The following is a 22,633-nucleotide window of genomic DNA, read 5'->3' on the forward strand; positions in this document are numbered from 1 at the left end:
CTATATACGCTGTGTTGGTGTGTGTAGTATTGTTAAATTTAGTAATGGGAACGACAAGGAGTAGAAATGTAAACCTAATGCCACCTTATGACAGCACACACATGCATGGGCATGTGCAACTTCATGCACACAGACACACACATGCATGCACACACATGTTTGCTGAGGTTCATTCTTAGCACAGTAGCTTCATTAAAGGCGAGTTACAAGCCAGTGCTGCAAAGCATAAATCAAAGGAAACTTCTCTCTCTCTCTCTTTCTCTGTCTCTCTCTCTCTCTCTCTCTCTCTCCCTCTTTTCCACCCTTAGGATTCTTCAGTGTTTTTTTTTCAGACTTCTCTCCGACTGACATTTACACATGCACTCTTAAATCTAACTGTAATCTGCTCACTATCTCATTTTCTATTCCTCTTTCTTAAGCTGATGTTAAAGCAGAGAATAAAACCTCACCCTGAAATCTCTGACAGCCTGTCTACAGCTGTGAGCAGAGTCAGGGAATTATAGTATTTTTGTAACGTGGGCGGTAATCCACGGTCAAATTATTATTATCCTCATGGCTTTGTATTGAATTTTTCTCATACTGTTTTTTTTCTTCTTTTTTTTTTACAGGTGGTTTATCTTAAACTGTTATAGTAGTTTGAGAGCCAGCACAAGGTGCCTTAGGGGTTGAGGCTAAGCTGAAATCAAAACAGTGTTTGCAGAGAGGGTTGGGGAGACATTCTGATCAACAGAAACACTTGTGGGAAATTTGTAAGTTACTGAATGCTCTGGCTGGCTTTGCCAGACTGTCTCTTTTCAAGATATTTAGCTTGATTATTTTGGAGATCTGTACATTTTGGACATTATAGAGACAGAGTCTGAATGACCTTAACTTAATCATTTTCAGTGAATATGTCCTATATTACACTCATCAACTGTAATGAATTACATGTTTTTTTCCCCTTATGACTAAGTGAACAACTACACATACAAGCCTCCCTGGACTGACATTGGACTGTGGTGCCAGACACTAAACATTGAAGGAATGCAGCTCCCAGCAAACAATTTCACTTTCTTGAAAAGTTTCCTTAATATTGACAAGACATAGATGCATGTTCTGTCCAAAACATTGTAAAAAAAAAATCTTTATTAAAATTTGTCCAGTGTTGTAGAAATTTTCCCTCTTGGTAGTTCCCCTGTTAACACTGAAATTTCTGCTTCTTCTGATATGCATTTAACAAATATAACATGTTCACAAATTAAGTTCTCAGTATTATATTGCAATCTAAATTCCACGAACCCCTCTTCTCTTTTGATATTCCATGCTGCAAGAAAACAAACACTCAAGGTGACTCTCATAGGTGCTGTCTCCGTGGTGACCACTTGCAGCCCTTGTGCTGATGTGACAGGAATCTGTAGAGGACATCCAGTGAACCGGATGACTGTGGTCAATAAAAATCTCTTTATACTCCTACTGGCTCTGCCCACTGAACTGACAGTTGTAAAATGGCAGTAAGATGGAAACAGCTGGGCTCTGATGCGCTTGGTTTCTATAGCTCTGCTGAAATAAGTCAGTTCATTTAAATAATGTTCTTTTCATATACTTTGAATGAAATTAACTTCAAAATTATATGCCTGTAACAACCTACCTACCTCTGCGTAACTTGTGTATTCATGTTTACAAGTTAGAGTCATGGCACCGGCAAATCAGCTGTTGTTGAAGCTGAGGTGAAGAAGAAAGAGTGAGACTGAAAAACAGCTAAAGTGAACCAAAATGTCATTATCTGTTAAACTCCAATAGGTTTATTTCCAGTGTAAGAATTCCATACTTGACTGAAGAACTGTATTGTTTACAAAAGCCCTTTGAGAAACTGGGAAACCCCAAACAAGATAATGTGTAGTTTTGAACAACAAATTTGCATATTCAAGATGAGAAGCTTTTCTGTAGTGTTATTTGTGCATTCAGTTCTAACTGAGTGCAGAGAGCCAGCTTGCTAAGTTGGCAACCAGTCAGCTCAAGTTACCATGAGAGTAAAATAATTTGATTAAACCATCCATTGTCCAAAGAGAAGACACTTCCTTGTATTATGGTAAACTTCTGAAGAACATCCAGGAAGTTGTTTGGGTGAGTGGGAAAGCCCAAAACCTCTATTTGCTAAGTGATTTAGACTCTCTTCAATCTTCTTTGCATCAGAAATTCAGCTTAACTTTTACCAGCAAACACAAAGGGGCAGAAGAACACAGAGATATGGTATGGGTGACAACATCCAAGCTACCTCTTAGAAAGGGAGCTAACTGAATTGATTTTTTTTTTGCTCCTTGGAGTGAAGAGGCTATTTCATGTTTTTCAGGCCGAAACAGGCCTGCAACTTGTGATTTCACAGTCAAGTGCCATCTTAAGTAATATAACCAGGAGATTTTGTCTGAGTGTGTGAGGGCTTGTGTGTTGTTGGGCCCCCAGATTCATTTTGTATATAGAGGTAAAGGGACAATCAGACATTCTTAGAGAGCTTTGACGTATTAGAACATATGTGCAATCGTGTAACGTACTAACAAATATAAGTCAATGACATAATTAATATAAGGTTGATCATTTACTAACACCTGAAACAAGAGGCAGAATTCAGAATCTGGGAAACCATACGTTTTGAATTACATTCTGGAATTTACTGTATTGTATTTTGTTTTACAGAAATTGTTGGGTACAGGTTTTACCTTTGAACTGTTTATCAGCTGAAATGCCAAACATGTCTCAGAAGAACTGCTGTCCAATTCAGGATGGTTTATTTCTTACATGGAAAATAATCTCCTGAAAAGTAGATTTTCAATGACATTTGGAAAAGGACTACTTAATAAGAGCTAAGAAGAGAGAAAAAAAGCTTTTTGGTAGTCAGTCCAAACACTTTTTCATAATTAAAAATGACTTAACCTTTGCACACAAAGGAATGTCATGATTGCAGCTTGGTTGTTTGGGGGGTTTGGTTGTTTGTTGTTCAGGCACATCCTACCTCAATCACAATTTCACTCTCAGTCATGTTCTCCATTATTGTAATCAAGAGAATGTCCATTAGCAAGTCCCTGGATTCATTGTCACTCTGATGAGAATAACCAATAACGCCATCTGGAATGGTCACATGTTAGGGAAATTACTCTAAAACTGTGTTATGTCATACACTGTGCCATAGACTGTATCTTTGAGTGACATTTTTCCACATAAAAAGCTAACCATCTAAAATTATGACTTTTTTCACAATGTAATACACAATGTAATGTCAATATCCCATGTATGGCTTTTCTCCTGCAGATAGCAGGTAACAGGACAATAAAGTAGTTATAAAATGTGTTGTTAGTTTTATCCTTCATGCTGATAAACTAATTTCATGCATTGAAAAGAAAGGTCAACGTGAACATTTTTTTCAATTATCAGAGCAGCATTTTGGCCTGCTACCCTAGGGACATGTAATGATGAATGTGAATTCGTTAAGAGTATTCCGTGTTATTTTTCCTACGTCAAAGTCTCTATTTATTTAATGAATCCAGATGTATTTTTACTTTCCCACAGTCATGCCATAATAAGTAAATCTTCTAGTCATGACTCTAAAAAACATGAAACAGATGTATGCAAAAATGATTCATGTCAACAGGAAGATTAAACACGTTGTTCTGACATATGTAACACTTTAATGAAAACTAAACAAAGTAAACAGGATGGAGCAGAAGTGAGTGGAGCAGAAGTGAGAGGTTTGAACCCCTTTGCTAAACTGAAACACAGAAAGACACTATACTGGACTGTATCGAAACTGTAGGTCAAAATTGTTTTTTAAACAGTTCTTATTAATGAATGTTTCTATGTCAGGGATAAACTACAATGCATGACATTTTATATATATATAAACTGTTACATTGATGAAAACAGGTAAGTTAATTGTCTTCTACTAACTAAGCAAACAAGAAGTTTCACAAACTAGAAAGGTAGGCTGATGTTCTCTCCATCTGTGTGCATGCGCACTATCTCTGACATACATGCACATACATTACATTCATACATTCATTCATACATTTATGAATTTATACATTTATAATTCCTCATTGAAATGTTATCCCTATGCATTTTGCAAGCTTCTGTCTGTTGTATCCTGTTGATGATTTAGGAGGGACTCAGACAGACATTTCTCCGTTCTCAACAAAAAACGGTACTTTTCGAAAACGCTCTCTAAGGTGCATAAATTTGAGAATGCTGGGTTTGCTTTGTAAAGTGGACAGGGAAAACGGAGAGTTTCAGAAATGATGACGTATGGTTGTCATGACACTGGCGAAAGTTTGGGACACCACAACAAACATGATGGCAAATACAGTGAATGCTACTCTGTCGATCAAATTTGCTAATCTATCTTCAGTTACAGATCATCATACTGCACAATGCATGTGCACTGCTCCATACTAGCAGACAAGCTTCATATTTGCTGTGCTCAAGAGATGGAAAACAACCGCGACGGTGGTTCAAACCCAACATGGAGCAGAGATTTTGGACGCGATCTGGCCAAACAAGTAGACTAGTTGGTGGAACAACAAACACTAAGGTGTTTCAGTGTTTTCGTGTGGATGTAGAAAATTTGGGAAATGATACGAAAACGATAATGTGTATGGAAAACCGTTTTTACAAAAAATCTGCGTTTTCAGATTTACCCAGGCCAAGGTGAACTGAAGCGTGACGTTCATTGTAGTGAGAGGGATGTCAGGCACCCAAGTTGGGATGGTGTATATTTCCACAGTGTAACAGTGCAATTAAAAAGTATAAATGTAGTACAAGAATGTGCTGACAAAATGTATTTTGCAATTTGCCTTTATTGATATTGATTTAGCAAAAAAACCCCACGAAAATCCGAATCCCAAAATTGAAAACCGAATACCTACCCAACAAAGGAATATCCGAACAGTCGAATATTTGCCTTAATATACACACATACGCACATATACATGTATGTGTGTGTGTATATATATATATATGTGTGTGTGTGTGTGTGTGTGTGTGTGTGTGTGGGTATATATATATATATATTTACATCAGTGGCAAACCATGCCTATCAGACCTGGGCCCTCTGTACTGCCCCCCCCCCCCCCCCCCCCCCCAAAAAAAATCACTAGGGAAAATTATTGGGTGTCCCTGGCCATTTTTCCACTTTAGGCAAATATATAATTTTACTACTCCATCTTCGAAAACTGTGTTGTTCTAGTCTGCACTCAAACAGACTATCGGACGTCACAGAGGCAGTCACTTTATGCGTGATCTGATTATGGGGACATTCTAAAATGTTCAAAATACTCTCAAGGAGGCGCTACCGACCCATATTCGAAATCTGAAACATTAATTTCTCGTCTGAAAGATGTGAACTGTTTTTCAGTATGCATTCTTCTCTGTACTTGCGTTTTCGTGGACACGGCCGAAGTATCGTTCCAATTCAAAGTTCACAGCCAGCCAAGAAAAGGTTAAATCAAATACCTGGATGTGTTCTCGATTCATGGGTTTTATCAAGGATGCATCAGTAGGAGGTGACTTGTGTGGACTGGGGGAGTCAAGTTTCCAGAATGCATTTCACCCAAATTTCACAAAGGTGGTGGCAATGGCAGCAGAGCTACCACATAACTGTAAATTTTGTATTATAACTGTTGTTCTGTCACCAAATGTAGTTAAACATTTTTCAGGTGAGAAATTAATATTTCAAATTTTCGAATATGGGACGGTAGCACCTCCTTGAGAGTCCTAAATGTTCAGAGATATGACATCTACCAGCGGACCAAGCTAGCCAGCGCTAGCCAGCAAGAACGCTGCTGTTTCAAATGCAGTTTGAGCATACTGCATCTTCCCGTATCATCGCGAGTCCAGACTGCCGATGATTGCTCCCTACTCACTACTCCCTACTCCCTACTCACTATATAGTGTTTGGTACATAGAACACTCACTAAGGGATATGGATAGACAGTTGTTGATACATTTCGGACACTATTTGGATGTAACGCTGCTACATAGTCATGTGCCGGATATTCGTAATGTTTTATCTCTGTCACATAAACAAATGCCAGAACATCTGCATCTGATTGGTGTGTAAAGACTTGCCTGCTTTCAGGAGACAGGCTGCAATGCATGATGGTCTTAGTCAATCGATGTAGGGTACATCGGTTGTACCCTACTTTTCATGATGCATTGTGGGATACTTTGAGTGAACTACATAGGGTATAACAATTCTCACTACACATTGGGACAGCACTACAAAATGGCAGACTCACTATATAGTGCCCTACTGACCTTTCATAGTGAGTACTGAGTGGTTTCAGACACAGTGTTTGTGTTCCACAGCAGCTTAGCTTATACTAAAGTAGAATTAGCAGCAAAGCTTCAGTCATCCGATTTGTAACTTCAGGATCGGGCCATCGACCGGTTCATGGTACATTTAGATTTATCTAGGGGTCCACGTATCGATGTGGTTGCATCTTTAAAGTTAAAACCGATTTCCGATTCGTATTGGTTACTATACACACACACACACACACACACACCCCTGTATATATATGTACAGCTTTCCTGGGTAATGGTTAACATCAGCAGCAGGTGAAAAGCAGGTGACAGTGGCCAGAGAGATGCCGCAGGCAGCAGGAAGATGATGAAAGTTATTTGCTAGTCTGCAATGCAACTTAGAAGGCTTCTGTGGGTTTTAAGAACAACAATGGACACAGTAAACTTAAATAAAAATACTGGCCTGGTAGTTGTCTTTTTGGCTGTCCAAAACTGACCTTTCAGATCTCTTTTAAAGAACTGGCAGATGTACCCTCTGGGAAATAGCCCAGTTTGTCCAATTGGGCCATCACGATGCATAGGTATATTAACCATCATGATCTCTTTTTTTTTTAAACACTTTATTTATAGTTTTTCAATATTACAAAAGCTGGCCAAGAAATGTGATAAAAAAGAAAAAGAAAAAGAAGACAGTTGCATGCGATATAAGTACAGACAATACTGATACACAAATTACTTACCAGTATATGGAGTACACACATTAAGCAACTTTATGCACCATTAGTTCCAACTAGATACATCATAGTTATAGGGGTATATAAGTGTGTAAAAGTGTTATCAGGTGAACAAATTCTGTGAAGGGGGACCAAGTTTTGGTAAATTTAAACTGGGACCTGTGTCAATTGTATCTCAGCTTTTCTAATGGGACCATAGAAAGAACTTCCTCAACCCAGTGTTTAAATGCGGGGGGGGGGGGGGGTGTCTCTGAGCCAACAGCATCATGAATGCAGTAAGTCCTGTCAGAGGCACTCCAAAAACAGCAGTAGTATGATTGGGCTCTACTGTTTTTCCACACACATAGGAGATGGGGTGTATTTATAGAGAAGAGCAAACCATGCTCAGGTGAGCCAGACAGGTAACTGCGCAGGTGACACCTACCTGCCTGGAAGACTAGAAAAACAGAGAAATAAGTAGGCCACCAGCAGGGGTAGCCAATAAATGTCACTGTGACACCTTAACGGGCAGAGGAACATAACACATGACCAGAACATTTGGCCTTATGTGGCTGGACTGTGATAACATATTGGACATTCAGAGCTAGTGCCGGGGTATATTCTGGCCAATTTCTCTGAATAGTGTAATCGGTGTATTACCGTGAATTAAATGGGACCATGTCTTATACAAAGGGATGTGGAATGTATACGTTTTAAGCTGCATTGCCAGGTCTCATTAGAGAGAACAACACCCAAGTCCTCCTTCCATGCTAACTTAGTTTTATCCCACGAGGGGGGGTTGATATCTTGCATTATTTTGTAGACTTTGAATACCCTCCCTTTCTTGTAAGGGTCTAGTTCTAGTAAGGAGTCCAAGATTTCTACCTGCATCTTTTGTCAATAGTTAGATTTAATGTCTGGAATATTGTTCTTCGTGCTTGTTCACTGTAAATAAGACAGTTAATCTGTCTGTTTTTGGTTGACAGATGCTCTGCCTTTGTGGTATAACACTCATAGCCACTCACGGCACCTGTAAATAAAGCATCCACTTATCATATTTGTCAGTTGTCACTTATCTGCTTAGTTATGCACGTGTTGTATATATTAATTATGTAACTTGCTTTGGGAAAAAGGCATCTGCCAAATGAATTTGATTTAATTTAATGTAATAATGCTGTGAAATTCACATCAATTAGTATAGCATACTGCCTCTCCCACGTAAATACTGAGACCAGTATATTTCACAGAGCAGTTGCTACTGTGATTAAACAATTTACACTTACATATTCATAAAATCTTGGGTGTCATAAGACGGTCCATACACCACTTGCCTTATAGAATTTAGAATCATGATTCCTGCCACCCTCCCATGAAGGTAATGTACCATATGGGTTTGTAGTACTTTAAATGATCAGTATGCTGGTGGAATATGTTTTCTGTGGAAGTTGTCCTTTCTTTGGCTGGATTATGAAACTGTTCTGTGAGATAAAAGGGATGCCAAAATTATGGACTGATTTTGGCCTTTTCCCTCCTTTGGAGGTGTTGCTATGGAGACCTGGGCACTAATTGCTTGAATGGAGGTGGGGATCTCTTCTCTCTCTCTCTCTCTCTCTCTCTCTCTCTCTCTCTCTGTGTGTGTGTTTGTGTGTGTGTGGTCTGACAGACGGAGGCAAGACCACTAATTGCATATAGAGGATACCTTTGTTTGAGTGTTTTACCTTAACAAAGGACTAAATTTAGTGGTAAAGTTAAACGAGTGTATCATTTCTTGGTGTGTACGTGTGTGTACATGTGTGTGTGTGTGTGTGTGTGTGTGTGTGTGTTTGTATGACACACATGCATGCTATGACATAACTGCATGGCCCATAACATTTATGTTATTTGTTTGTACTTGTGAGTTCTTCTTCCTCCTCCACACAACATTTAGAATCTGCTGTGTCTGACTTCTCTATGTATTTGTTTCCAATTGAGCAAGCCACAGACGGACTGACCTCAGCTCAATAAAACTAAATGCTCAAACTCACAAACATGTGTCTGTTTCACAGACACACGTACATAGAGAAAGGAGCATTGATGGAAGGCTCTCTCCTTCCGTCCTTTCTGGACTTGAATCCAATTTCTGTTGTTTTTTTCACCACTTTTTTCATATCCAGATAATGCTGAATGCTGCTTTGGTCTCACACTCTTTGAAGCGACTGAAGGTGTGAGTCACGGTGGCCACCCTTCACCCTCCATCCCGTATCCACCCACCCTCCGACCACAACCGAAGACCACAGCACAGCAACTCAAGAAGATAACGGCGCCAAAATGTGAGTCTTCTGCCATTGGTTGGAGGTTAAGAAAGAACTTTCTATGATCAAGTGGATACGAATGCACTCATAGCGAGTGAAGTTAAGAAGTTTTGCTGTGATAGATCTTTTTCTCTTAGCGATAGTTTGAGGAGATGAGCTTCCATGTCTATTAAAGAACAGTTCTCCTGGCTCCATTGGCACTTGCCAGATATATAGACCTCTATTCATAAGCATCCACCGCTGTCCTTACTTTTCTTAGATACTGCAGTACATATGACAAGGTGGATGGCAAGGAACTGGTAAGTGCTACATGGCATGCTTTCATACACAGCTTTCACGCTCAATAAATGACACAAACATGTCACAAAAAGAAAAGGGGTTCCATTATGTTTAGAATTTCACATTCAGTAACAAAACTAATTTGACCTCAGTATTCAAAACATCTTTGATGTGTCTCATATCACATTATTTGATCATTCCATTTTTTAAAATTGTAATCTCGCAAAACCTTGAACCACACATTTTTGCAGTTGCATCTGACTTGAGTATAGATTGTGGTACGGAAAAGCTGTTTCAGTTTTCAAAATATGAACAAGAGGATCTAGTCTGTGCTTCTTTATATTACAAAACTGTTTCTCTTGATTATCTTGTTATTACTGTTAATATAGCTCAAGTAAACGATCAGTGAAGCTTAAAGTTGATCCATCTTTTTCTGAGGCCATCAATTTGTCCCCCTCAGCGGGTGAAATAATATTTCTAAACCTATTTCTTGACCCAAGTGTCATCTTTTTGTGAACAGTGAGAATAGGATGACTGCTTTGGATCTCTCTGTTCCTGATGGTTTTCAAAGTGAAGCAAGACAACCTGTTCTGCTGTCATCACACTTTGAGTTCAGGATGCCATCTCTGCTTGTCACCAAAGGGCGAACTGAGTTCATTTCACTGAGTGGGAGCACACCTTGTGCGAGTTGAACAAATCAATCTCATTCCTGAACTTTTAGGAGTTTAATGTCGTTATTGATCACCCTGTTTACTTTTTTTAATGGTTTTTCTATATTTCACAGCAAGAGAGCTATGATTCCTGACTAATTTCCAGCTTGGTTGGTTTTATACGGGAGCATGGGCTTCTTAATGCTTTATTTCAGCCCTATAGCAAATGTGGGCTATTATGCCAACTCTGAGAGACAGAGGTGAACCTAATGTCAGAATGGGGTATTCAGACATCATGGATTATTCTTAAATTTGCAGAAAGCAGATTAGACAGGTTTAAGCATACATCATGTTTACGTAATTACAAATCTACATTTGAACAAAATCTTTAAAGCTGACTTTATTCCCTTTTAAAAAAAGTAGGCTACATGTTTTCACCAGAACCTAGGCTCCTGGTGCAGTGTAAGAGGCATTAGAGAAACTTGGCATTTTGGTTTAACCCCTGTCTCAGTGAGTGAACATCTGCGTCATTCAAGAGTCCATTCAAGGTTCAAAACTGTTATTTTCTTAAGCAGCATTGTCAAAATGTTCAAGAGTAGTGTCTCCCGCGAGTCATAGTGCTGCTGTCAGACAAGTGAAAGTGTTGAATTGCTTTTTCTAGCTAAGTTTAGGATGTCAGTGTCAGACTGAAAAAGAAATGCCATCTTCCTATATCTGCCTCATATGATCACATCACTGAATCTAAGGCCCAATTTTCATTACCCTCTTTACATTATGATAAAGGAGACAATTCCTAGTGTTACAAAATCTCTTTCAGCTCCTCTAGTTGGACCTTATAATACTTTACAATTTTCTGCTACTTCACATGAGTACTTTACATATTTTTCAGTGTTTGGAGTGGACATTTACAAATCCATTGCAGTCTGCTGGAAAGATTTTCTGATGGTCTACTGTAATGTGCTCAGATTTTCTGTTGATCAGAAATTGAATGCATGCTATAGGTGAGGGTACACGCTGAGATAAGGGTGGCAACAGAGCGAACGTCCACCGTGTCCAGGCCTCTGTAGCATTCGGCCTTCTTCCTCTCTCTCTCTCTCTCTCTCTCTCTCTCCCTCTTCTTGCTTTTCTCTCTCTTTCTCTCCTTTCCTCTGCTACCACCTCCTCAATTTCTCCTCTGCTGATGCTGGAAAGTTTTAATTGGGTCTCTCATGTCTCCCTCTTGGCACGACTGTGTGAAGTCTTGAGTCGCACCAGTCTGCTCTCCCAATCTCTGAACTTCAGTTTGATCAGAGAGAGGGAGAGAGGGGGAGAGAGAGAGAGAGAGAGAGAGAGAGAGAGAGAGAGAGAGAGAGAGAGAGAGATCGCAGATTAAGTGTGAGAGGTTGTGCATGTGTGTGTTTTAAATATGTAAATAGGTTGTTAACATGCTCTTTGCTTTGCTGATGTGTATTCACACATTCTCTCTCTCTCTCTCTCTCTCTCTCTCTCTCTTTGTCTGTCTCTCTTTATGGGTCCATGCTTGCTTGTCAGCGTTTGTGTGTGTGTGTTTGTATGCATTCGTATCTGGCTGCTTCCCACTCACTGGTTTCCTCACAGGAGACTGTGCAGGTAGGCTGTGAGTGTAGGACTCAGAGTGTTTCAAACTCTGAAGAGAAGTCTTCCTCTCTCCTCTCTCCTCTCTCCCCTCCTCCCTCCCACTGCACTGGATCTGCCAACACAGTAGCTTTGCTCTTCGATTACAAAAGATAAAAAAAAGGTACAGGTTGCTGTGACAAGATGCAATCCTGTTCTAAATACCACATGAATCTCTCTACACCTTTTCTTAAGTCCTCCAGTGTCTCTGAGGGTCAGATATCTGTGAACATTTGTGAGGTCTTGTCTCCAGGATTGCTGTTAAATGGGTGCACGGCGTGTGGGAGGTGAATTGGTTGTAATTACCCAGCGTCTTTTAGTGCTGTCATAACTCCCTGCTCCTGTGCTCAAGAGAACAGTCACCTCACACACTCTTCACTTCTAGTTCTCTCTCTCTCTCTCTCTCTCTCCCTTTCTCTCTCTCTTGCTTTCTCTCTCTCTAGCACGCTCTCCTCCCCACCCTACCTTTCTGCCTTTCTCAGGGATCTGCAGTTAAAGCGGGCCCTTGACTCTTTCTCCTCTTACCATTGTGTTGTCTCTGAACTAGAACAGCAAAGTAGCTCTGTCATCGTTTCCGCTGAACAGAGGTGGGAGGCCAAATGGGGTTTTTAAAACATTTCTGAAACTAATTACTCTCCCACATTCTCTCTTTTACACTCTCTTTCTCTATTTCTCTCTCAGGGAGTGAGCACACAATGCAAAGACGTGTCTGTCTTGCCAATCCCCAAGATAGGGGAATATTGGAGGGAAAAAATTGGACAAAGGCATGTTAACCAGACCACAAGTTTAATTTTCTGACATCTACGGTTTTCATGTGAGGTGACTCAAAGCCCTGTGCCTCAGATGTGTCTCTTTATGGCTGACATCACAGCCTGCAAAAGACAGACTCAGTGAAAGATCTGATGAAGGGTGAAATGAAGAGATTACAGAGGCATTCGAAAGGGCAAAAGCTGCATTTTCAAACTCACCACTTTTATTTTAGGGTCAAGTCACAAATATGCATACATAGCAAAATTCAAACCACATTTTTTTTTAACAAAAATATAGACACTTTTCTCTCTCTAAGGCTTCATGTATACACCAGAAGATAAAGAAAACATAAAATAACAATTATTTATTCCAAATTCTGACCTTTCATGGCTAATCATCTTTTAGCGTTTGTCTCTGGCAGTCTATCTGACTACAGGAGCCAAACATAAAGACCTCGCTCATGAGTAATCAGATGTGTGTAAACATAACATAAGAATCACTATAACATAACATTCAAGTCGAGAAATCACCCTGTGTTCAAAATTTACTGCACTAAAAAGAAACATGAACTGACAAAGCAACTTCGTTTTAAGAAGCAGTTACTGGACTTAAACACCATAGAACATGAGATCGTTACATAAACAGAGCAACGATTCTCCCTTAGTGTCTTGTGGCAAAGTGCCCTCATATAGAGAAAACTAAATTACTTAATACCACATGACATTGCTTTTGGCAGTAGCACGTGCTTTATAGTGTAGTCTTTACCTTGCCAATGAAAATAAGTAGAACAGGGAATCATTTTAAGATCTCATCTTATCAAACACTCAGCTGAGATGTTAATTTCAGTTAATTTTGTTAATCCCATTGTTGTAATTATTTTCAAACACCATGTATGCACAGACAATTTTTTTTCTTGGGTTAGAATCTGAAATTGCACAATATAGTGCAAATTACTGGAGTGATCATGAAGTCTTCAAAGCTTTTGGCCATGTCAGGTTGCATAAAATTCTGCTCTGGGTTGGGAAATACACCTCTTAGAGCAATACTGTGTTTGCCAGATGAAGGCATAATTTATGACATTAACTAATAGCTACTTGTATGTAAGCTATCATGGCTATTCTGCTCATAGAATCTTGTTTATTATTTTAATTCCATCTATTACTTTGTAAGGCAATGGGGAGGACCCTTTTGAACCAGTCATATTGCTGAGTAGATGTTGTGTGAGTTTGAAACATGGGGACCCAGTGGTCCACCAACAGGAAGAAATACCCCAGAGAGATTTCAGTCAAAATTGCTACTTAGAAATCTATTTATGATTCATTTCAAGCTCATCCCTGGGTACTGTGAATGTCTCTAGGAGTTTTGTATTGTCAAGTTATTGGGTTTAATCCTTGATAAAGACCTGATTTACTGAAGCCTTCAGAGACTGGAGCTGCAATTGTGTTACATTAATATACACTTGCACTCACTTTTAACATCCATACAATGTCCTTAGCTAGTCTGGTCCTAAATTTGAAACTTAAACACACTAACTCTGAATCCTGGGTCTATTTTTTTCTAAAAGGCACTCATACTCGTTCATATCTCAGTAATTTTAAAATAAGCCCCTGATACCTGATGATATGCTAAATCAGTGGCACAAACTAAAAATAAACCTCTTCAGTCCTGTAACACAGAGCAGGACTGAAGGCTGGGCTTGACATTTGATTGGTTTGTTTCTCACAGTATTATTGAAATGTAAGGTTGTCAATTATATTTTAAATCAGGGTGTTAAGATAAACTTGAGTAAAACCCTGTCCCATACTAATGTCAGACTGTTGCTAATTAAACATTGCACTGAACACTAGTCTAACATAACCAGTTTGAAAGGGAGACAAGTCACACTACACCAACTGATCAACCATGTGTCCCTTAGAACTGGATAAATACTAGTTCCTGTGGGCACTAATTTATCGGTAAAACAGTGGCATTTCAGAGAGAAAATAAAATATTTTCTGCTTTTTTTCAACTTTTTAGCCTTGAATCACATCTTAAATTTATAAAAGTACAAAAAAATGTTTTCTGAAGTCAATATTTGCTGTCTTTCTATCTAACAACTTCTCACTTCAACCCAGTGTATATAGCACTGTCTCCTCAGTGACTTGGTTGGCTATGCTATGTTCACCAGTTGCTATGGCTACCAGAGCTCTAGTGTTCACTCTGTGGGTTTGGTGTTGGTCTTCCCGTTCTCCTGTCTATGTCCGGACGCATTCAGGGAACTCCTCCTCAGTAATCGGTTGATGAGGTCACTGTAGGTTTTGCGATACTGGTGTCTCAGGAGACTGTAAACGAATGGATCACACGCAGCTTTGCTGTATGCCAAACTCTTACAAAGAACACCCCAATATGGGCTGATGGGATCTGCTACAAACAACTCTACAACCCTGAGGAAAAACACAGACATGTTCACACATGCAGGTGCAGGTGCACGTGCACACGCACACACACACACACACACACACACACACACACACACACACACACAGACACACACACACACAAGTAAAGGACATAAATGTATGTATTTACATGTGACAAAATTGTTACTCTTACATGTACTTTTCCTCTCTGATGAGCACAAGCAATCATAGCTCTGTGTGACCCCCCCTTCTTTCTCTCCTCTCACCCACACCATCACAACAAAGGTGTAGGTAGTTCCCCTTTGATCTTTCCTAAGTCAATTTAGAAATGCACAACACCAATCATTTTGTGACTGTGGAGACTATGAGTACCCATGCAACATGTTAGAAAAATCAGCCTGTTTAAAAACTAGAGGAGCAGAAGTTAAGGATATTGAAGCAAACCCAAGTTTTTCAGCTGGATTCTGCTTGCCTTCTGACAATGAAGCAAAATCTGAAAATTTTTACACAGTGTGAGGACTCATGCCCAGTTCTAAGCTATTTTATTCTCTTTATATTTGTCATTTTAAAAGATGTGAAAGATGTGAAAGACAACCAAGACACACAGATGGCAAAATGATCAACTAAAGGAGTTACTGAAAGGGCGTGTTGAGAATTTGTTTTATCAGTTAGGTCTCAGAACTTCTTTGCATTTGAACAGCTGACTTTACATTCTTACCTAATAGATTTCTCCAAAGGGGAACAATTGATTCAAGCAAAATTGTACATCAAAACTATACCCCAAAGCTTTAGTGCAAAGCATGGAAAAATCACCTGGTGATGACATAAGGAGTAAAACAGATGACGAAAGTCCCAATGAAGGTGCTGATTTTACGGGTCGCTCTCTGTCTCCTTCGCTTCTGTTCATCCAGACAACGTTGTCGTACACTGCAAAAAGACAAGAGATCAACACCACCATGGTTCTGACCACTACAGTGCCTCTTAGTAGCGCAGCAGAACACTACAAAGCATTTGACAACAATATGTTACCCCTGCAGGACTCATGTATATACCTCTGTGGTTTATCTGAAATTGACTTGGGCTTAGAGTCTTTATACTGGATTATCACAGTTTTTATTCTTAGCTAAATGAAAATGTGAACTAAAACCAACTGAAAAAAATGCACCTTCAGCAATGGAAGTTCACACTCTTATTTTGAAATGTTAGTTATTCTGCAGATGGACCCTGGGGGCTTTACTGCAGAATCCATAGAAGAAGAGGTTAAGTCTAGGAGGAACACAGGGAACAAATTCAGAATACTAATATGTGAAAAAAGGGTGTGAAAACAGTTCTTCAACACTAAAAACGAGCTGCTCATTGCTTCAACAACAGTGTTGGAGTTGAAGTCTCATAGATTATAATCTGTTTTTCAGCAAAAAGTTAATTAGGTCATTCTGAATGTGTTCTGTAGCAGCTATTTTAATTTCCATTTCCCTGGCACTGTCTGTGGTAAGGATGCAAAATGCACCTCACTGCCAAACAAGCAGATGCTAACATAATTACTTGTGGTAGATTTCATTCATGTGTTAGTATAACCTCAGTCTGCAATCTTCATTAAAAGATGGAAGAGTCACATTAAATACAATTGACTTGCACATTTGGATCTGTCTTGAGGTAATAAGTTTGGATGTAACTTCATAGTATACCCTCAAGGCTGACTTAAGCCTGAGGATAAGCCCAGATAAGTCTGAATGTTGTTAATTACTGGGTTCATTATTGTTTCAGTCATGTGTAAGTGAGAGGGCAGACAAGAGCAAAGACACAGTGAACATATATGTAGCACTCATGAGGACAAAGGCTCTGCCTCCAGAGCAATGACAGCTGAAGCAAGGAAAATTAAAGTTAATCACATGTGAAAACAGTCCAGAGAGGAATGCGAAAGGGAGAGTGTGATGGAGAGAATGCAGTTGTATGTGTTTATATGAAAGAGAGGTAGAGACAGACAGGAAAAGTGTGTAGTGTGTGTATGTGTGTGTGTGTGTGTGTGTGTGAATGTGTGTGTGTGAGAGAGAAAGAGAGAGAGAGAGATCTGACAAAGATTCAGTAAAAACTGACATGTCTTCTGCTTACAGTAAAGTTGTGTGCTGAGATATACCTCAGTGTGAAAACTTTCTGGACATTTTGGAAATGTGTGCATGTGGGAGATGAAGAAGGAGTGGGGCAGAATGTAAGTTCTTGTGTGTAGGGACGAGAGACAGAGATAGATTTTGAGTTTTGAGATATGTGTATCATATGTATATTTCAGTTCTCCTCTTGGTGACAAAACTCTAATTCAAATAAAGATACTAATCTCATAATATCTCGCATCTGGAGACGTATCTAAAACGGGTCTGAATCCGTACACCTACCTCGGGTGGATGTCCACGAGCAGCACGAGCGTCTGCATGGTAATCACATCGATGCGCTTGCAGTGAAATCGCGCCACTTTCAGCACTTTGAGGTATGTAACGCAGAGCACGACCAAAGACAGCAGGAACGTGAGGGAGTACAGGACCAGTGTATAAATGATAAATGGAGTCCTCATGCTGCTCGCCCTGCCATTGCACAGTGTGCAGGACGCATACCGCTGATGGTATCCGACCCAGGAGAGACATATCGCCACCAGAGAAAATGTCAAAGAATGAAGCCACGTGTATGCCAAGGCTATCACTGCGTCCCTGTGGCGAATTTTAGAGTGATAACTAAGCGGGAATACCACGGCCACCCAGCGGTCTACACTTAAAGCTGCCATACTTAACATAGAGTTTGTTGTCAAAAAAGTGTCCAGAAATCCAATGAATTGACAGAAGCTCGGACCGCCAGGGTGACTTTTACTAATCAGCCCAACTAGAGTCAAAGGCATGTTGGACGCCGTCAGAAGAAGATTGCAGAAAGTAAGATTGAGGATAAATAAACCCGGCACTTGTCTGCGAATCTCAGCGTTATACAAAAAACAAATCAGCACCACCACGTTGGACAGCAACGACACAACAACGATCACACCGAGTAAGAGAGAAAGCGCAAGATCTGCCGGGTGCATGGTGTCGCACTCTCCACCAGCACAAAGCTATTAAATTTCGGTACTTTGAAGTGTAGTTCTCACGTGTCGATTCATGTCAAGTAAGGAACAGAGTATCAGTGCTGCCCGCACAAGCATTTGTCTCTAAGGCGTAGTAGCCTCCTTTTCTGCGGTGTTCTCCACATGGGCACCCAGGTTTTACTCCAGTGATTGGAAGGAAAATCCATAAAATCACAGCAGGCTTCCTGTCTGAAATGAGAAACAAATTTAAGAGGTTTGATTAAAGTAGAGTCTACCCCGTCTCGTCCACTGAGCTTCCATACGCCACAGGTCCCCGTAAAGGATTACCGTCTTGCGCAATTGCGCAGTGCGCGCACAAAATTTTGCTTCGTGCTTTGTCGACTTACGGAACGTCTCCGTCCTTGAAGCAGATTTAAATGTTAAAATGTCGAATAGCCAGCCCACTCTGCTTAAGAGTAAAACAACAACAAAAAAGACAACAACAAAATTTCGAGTCAGCACGTGACCTATTATGTCAGCGTAATCGTGGGTGCTTGGACACTTTTATATTATTAAGAAGGACTATATTTAGAAGTGGATATATTTGTCGAAGGGGACTACTACGTCATTTTGAGACGTAGGTAATCCATCAATCTGGCGATGCAGTCTGTCTGATACCAACACAGTGGAAACAAATGTTTACATTATCAGGACGTTGGGCTGATTAAAATCATGTTTCTGCAAAGAGTTTAACTGGAGTTTAATTAAAGTAGTTGGTGATTCCAATATCTGCCATTAAAACAACAGAACTAGTTAGTCACATGTTTAATTACTTGTATAATTATGTTCTGTTCCTTACGACATCAGTATTTAGTTAGGGGTGTGTTTAAATAGTTTCTCTTAAATATGTCAGACACTCTGTTTCACTTATCAGTCTTTGAGATGAATGAAAATGACCACAGCCATGATCATCTTTTGCCATGATCATCTTGATTTTTTATCTAATGAGCTGCAAACAGGATGACAGATTATTGTATTCATCTTTACTGTGTAGATGAATTCATGTGCGCGCGTGCGCGCACGCACACACACACACACACACACACACACACACACACACACACACACACACACAAATCATTACTAGTATGATTAGAAAAGCCCATAGAAAAGTCTGACATATGAGACAGTGATAAAGAGAGGCAAAAACAGATAGATAGATAGATAGATAGATAGATAGATAGATAGATAGATAGATAGATAGATAGATAGATATTTGGTGGGATATTCAAAAGGAAGTCAGTTCCTTGTGTGCTCTGTTTTTGTGCTCATCTCTCTTATCTCAACGTTGAATTGAGTAGAGAAACAGTATGACAGTTTGACATATTCTCCCCCCTCCCCCTCTCCTTTCTCTCCATCTATCACACATTTATATATATCATTATTGTTATTACATATTACCATGAAAACCAACATAAATCAGTTTCTTTTGGATGTAACGTGATATCATTGATGAATAAGAATGAATTTCCCTCCATCTGCTTTGTGGACATTGTCTTATGATCCCTCTAGATTTTGAGCCAAAAATGGGATTTTTCAATTAACTCGACCAAATGGACAAGGCCTGCACACACACAAAAAAACCCCTCACGCGAGAATCATTAATAGTAAACCATCTACTTCCAAGATGGATTAAAATGGTGTGATAAAATCTGATTAACTAAAAGAGATTCCTTCCAGCCCTCTTTTGATAAAGAGGATCAAAGGGAGAATACAGATCCTTGAAAGAGGATTCTGTAATGGTTTCTTTGAGCCGGAAAGCAAGGCTTGGATGAAGTATTGATGGGAGTCACTGACTAAAGCCATAGATGTTTAATTATTTCACCTCCAAGAGGTAAAGTATTAGACTGTGAGTTAATCCCTGTGTTATGCTGTCAATATATGTTTGCAAATCCAAATTTACTCTTCTAGGCTCCTCAACATCTGCTGAAAGCTTCTGACTGCTAAAATGGGAACTGTCATCATTCACATTTTATGTATTTCCATTTATGGTGACCACATTGTGTAATGCCCTCTTGGCTCAACTGAACAAACAATGTACGACCCTGAGAGCTTTAGTCTTTACAGAGAAGCAGTTGCAGATTTTAATATATTTTGACAGCACAGATTTGTGTAAAGTATATAGAAATATATTCAAGCTATCAGATTCACAGAGTTTAAGGTATTGGTTTTGAATATATTGTATTGTACTTTATAAGAAGGATTACTACACATAAACATGCACACTATAAATATTTGAAAAACTGATTAGCTGTGTCAGTGATCTGTTTGTAAATGTAAGGCAAATGGAGAAATGTGTTTCATTACAAAGATGTACAATAGGAGGGACTTATACATAATCAAAGTTAGATACAGAGGTGTTTAAGGGATCCCCGCAAATTGAGGATTTTAGAGTTTAAAAGCGTTATAAATAGTTTAGTGGCTATAATGATCATTACCAGCTATCACTTTATGCACTAAATCATCTATCAGTGGTATTTTCAGAGAAAGATTATGCTACGACAAAATGAAAATATAGATGCTAGAACCTAAAGGGGCCTGTGTGCTAAATCACTCTGAGTGGGAGGTGAGAACAGCTAAGAGATGCATAGAACTCACAACACACAAGAGATTTGTTCTAAACACACTCTTTGACTCAGTTTTACTCTACGCAATGCGTGCGTGCGTGTGTGTGTGTGTGTGTGTGTGTGTGTGTGTGTGTGTGTGTGTGTGTGTGTGTGTGCGTGTGTGAGCTGGCATTTGCTGGATGGCATCAGAGTGCTTTATTATATATCACTCCTGTCATACACTCATCTGCTTCTCTTCATCAGATGTTTTTTTCTTGCTGACTCCATGAAGAGTCTGTACTGAGTTAATGAATTACACCATCAGCTTTGATGTAAAGACCAAAGTAATAATCATGTTATAGCCACATATGTAGCAAAACAGCCTTGCTTTTTGAAGATAGCAGAAAGCGAGAGAGAAACATAGAGAGAAAAGAGAGAGAGAGAAAGAGAGAGAGAGAGAGAGCTCAAAAAGACCCCTTTAACTTTGAATCTATATGGACAGAGACTAAATGAGGGGGACCAAATGACTGAAGAAAAAAGCAATGACAAAACACATCATAGACACTGATCAACCAAACGTGTGTCCTAATAGCTTTTGTATGAAATTCAGTGGTGATTTTAACATCCAATCAAAGAGGAAGCCTGAGTAGCACTTAGGAAAATATCAATTATTGAATATCCATTTACCACAGGCCTATGAAGGGGGTATAACAAGATTTCCATCAGAGCAAGGATATGTGCCAATTAAGATATAAAGAAACAGACTTAAAATCAATAGGAGCATGACTGTTGCTACTGTTTTGTTATAACTATGTGTGTGCAAGTGTGCATGTGTGCATGTGTGTGTGTGTGTGTGTGTGTGTGTGTGTGAGTGTGTATGTGTGTATCTTTATGTTTGAGAAAGATTATTATCTTTCATAAAGCAACTCACATTCATTTGCCCAAGACAGATAATTGTAAACTCACATGGAAATAATATAGTTCAACATGGTCTTATATTTTGTGCTTTGTGGCATGTGCTACAAACAAGATTGTCTGAACAGCTGAGAGGTTAAGGCCAAGATTCCAGTTTCATAACAGTAACATGTGATGTCATCCAAAACAATTTATGCAAAAAGTTATGAGATGACGCGTTTCACTTTGAGAAGACAGGACGCCGCTGTCTATTTTAGACAGTCATTTTGGTCATTTCTACAAACCCTAACTTCTGACTATTGCCCTGTTTTATTTGTCTCACACATCTATAAAGAAACCTGCAGAAAGATTGTTATAATATTCCTGACGGCACGGCCCCGTACCATTCCTTATTGATCTGCATGATGGTATTTCTTCGAAATTTGAAAACCACAGGAGAGGCTCTGTGTGACAGCTTACCCATCTCTCACAGCTTTCCCCATCATCCCCCAGTGATCATAAACACAGAGGAAGATGCACGGCAGCAATGACGCAGCTATACACACACTTTTCGATATCACCTCAGAAAACAAACCCTTTTACTTCTCTTTCCTTAGTCTTTCCCCACTGGGAAGGCCTCCTGCAGACGCTGGCCTACATTTTCTTTTAGATATATTATCTCTCAGTTGTTGTCAGTACATTCAAAATAACACTGGAGTGGGAGATGGAATTGTGCCATATATATATATATATTTTTTTTTCTTTCAACACCGTTCAATCCTCCTTACTAACTGACTCCATTTTCTGTTGAACAAAGCTATCCTGATTTGAGCTAAAGTACCAGAAAAACTTGTATCACAACAGCTTTAAGATTTTATACTTGACATTTCATCACTACACCCATAAAATGTGAAAGGTAATGGTATGGGTAAAGGTAAAGGTAAAGGTAAAGGTATGTTACACACACTTCATTCTTTACTTCTCATGTGTGGATTTTAGGAAAAAACTGCTAATATACAGTATGGGAAAGTGAACCTGTGAGCTTTGTTCTCAAATTGAAGGCAACACAAGAAGAAGTTGCCAGTTCCATTTGTAAGTGGGTGGTGACTTCA

The 22,633-nt window shown here is 39.4% G+C and overlaps 1 protein-coding gene across 1 annotated transcript; it reads right to left on the reverse strand.

The window, feature by feature from the left end:
* Nucleotides 1-14,779: 14,779 nt before the first annotated feature.
* On the reverse strand, nucleotides 14,780-18,042 carry gpr26 (G protein-coupled receptor 26). Its single transcript, XM_030787489.1, has 3 exons — nucleotides 17,372-18,042; nucleotides 15,798-15,911; nucleotides 14,780-15,008 (listed from the first exon to the last, which is right to left on the reverse strand). Exons 1-3 carry the CDS (start codon nucleotides 18,040-18,042, stop codon nucleotides 14,780-14,782), a joined length of 1,014 nt encoding a protein of 337 aa, XP_030643349.1.
* Nucleotides 18,043-22,633: the final 4,591 nt, after the last annotated feature.

The sequence above is a fragment of the Chanos chanos genome, chromosome 10 (genome assembly GCF_902362185.1).
Source record: "Chanos chanos chromosome 10, fChaCha1.1, whole genome shotgun sequence".
Taxonomy (NCBI): Eukaryota; Metazoa; Chordata; class Actinopteri; order Gonorynchiformes; family Chanidae; genus Chanos; species Chanos chanos.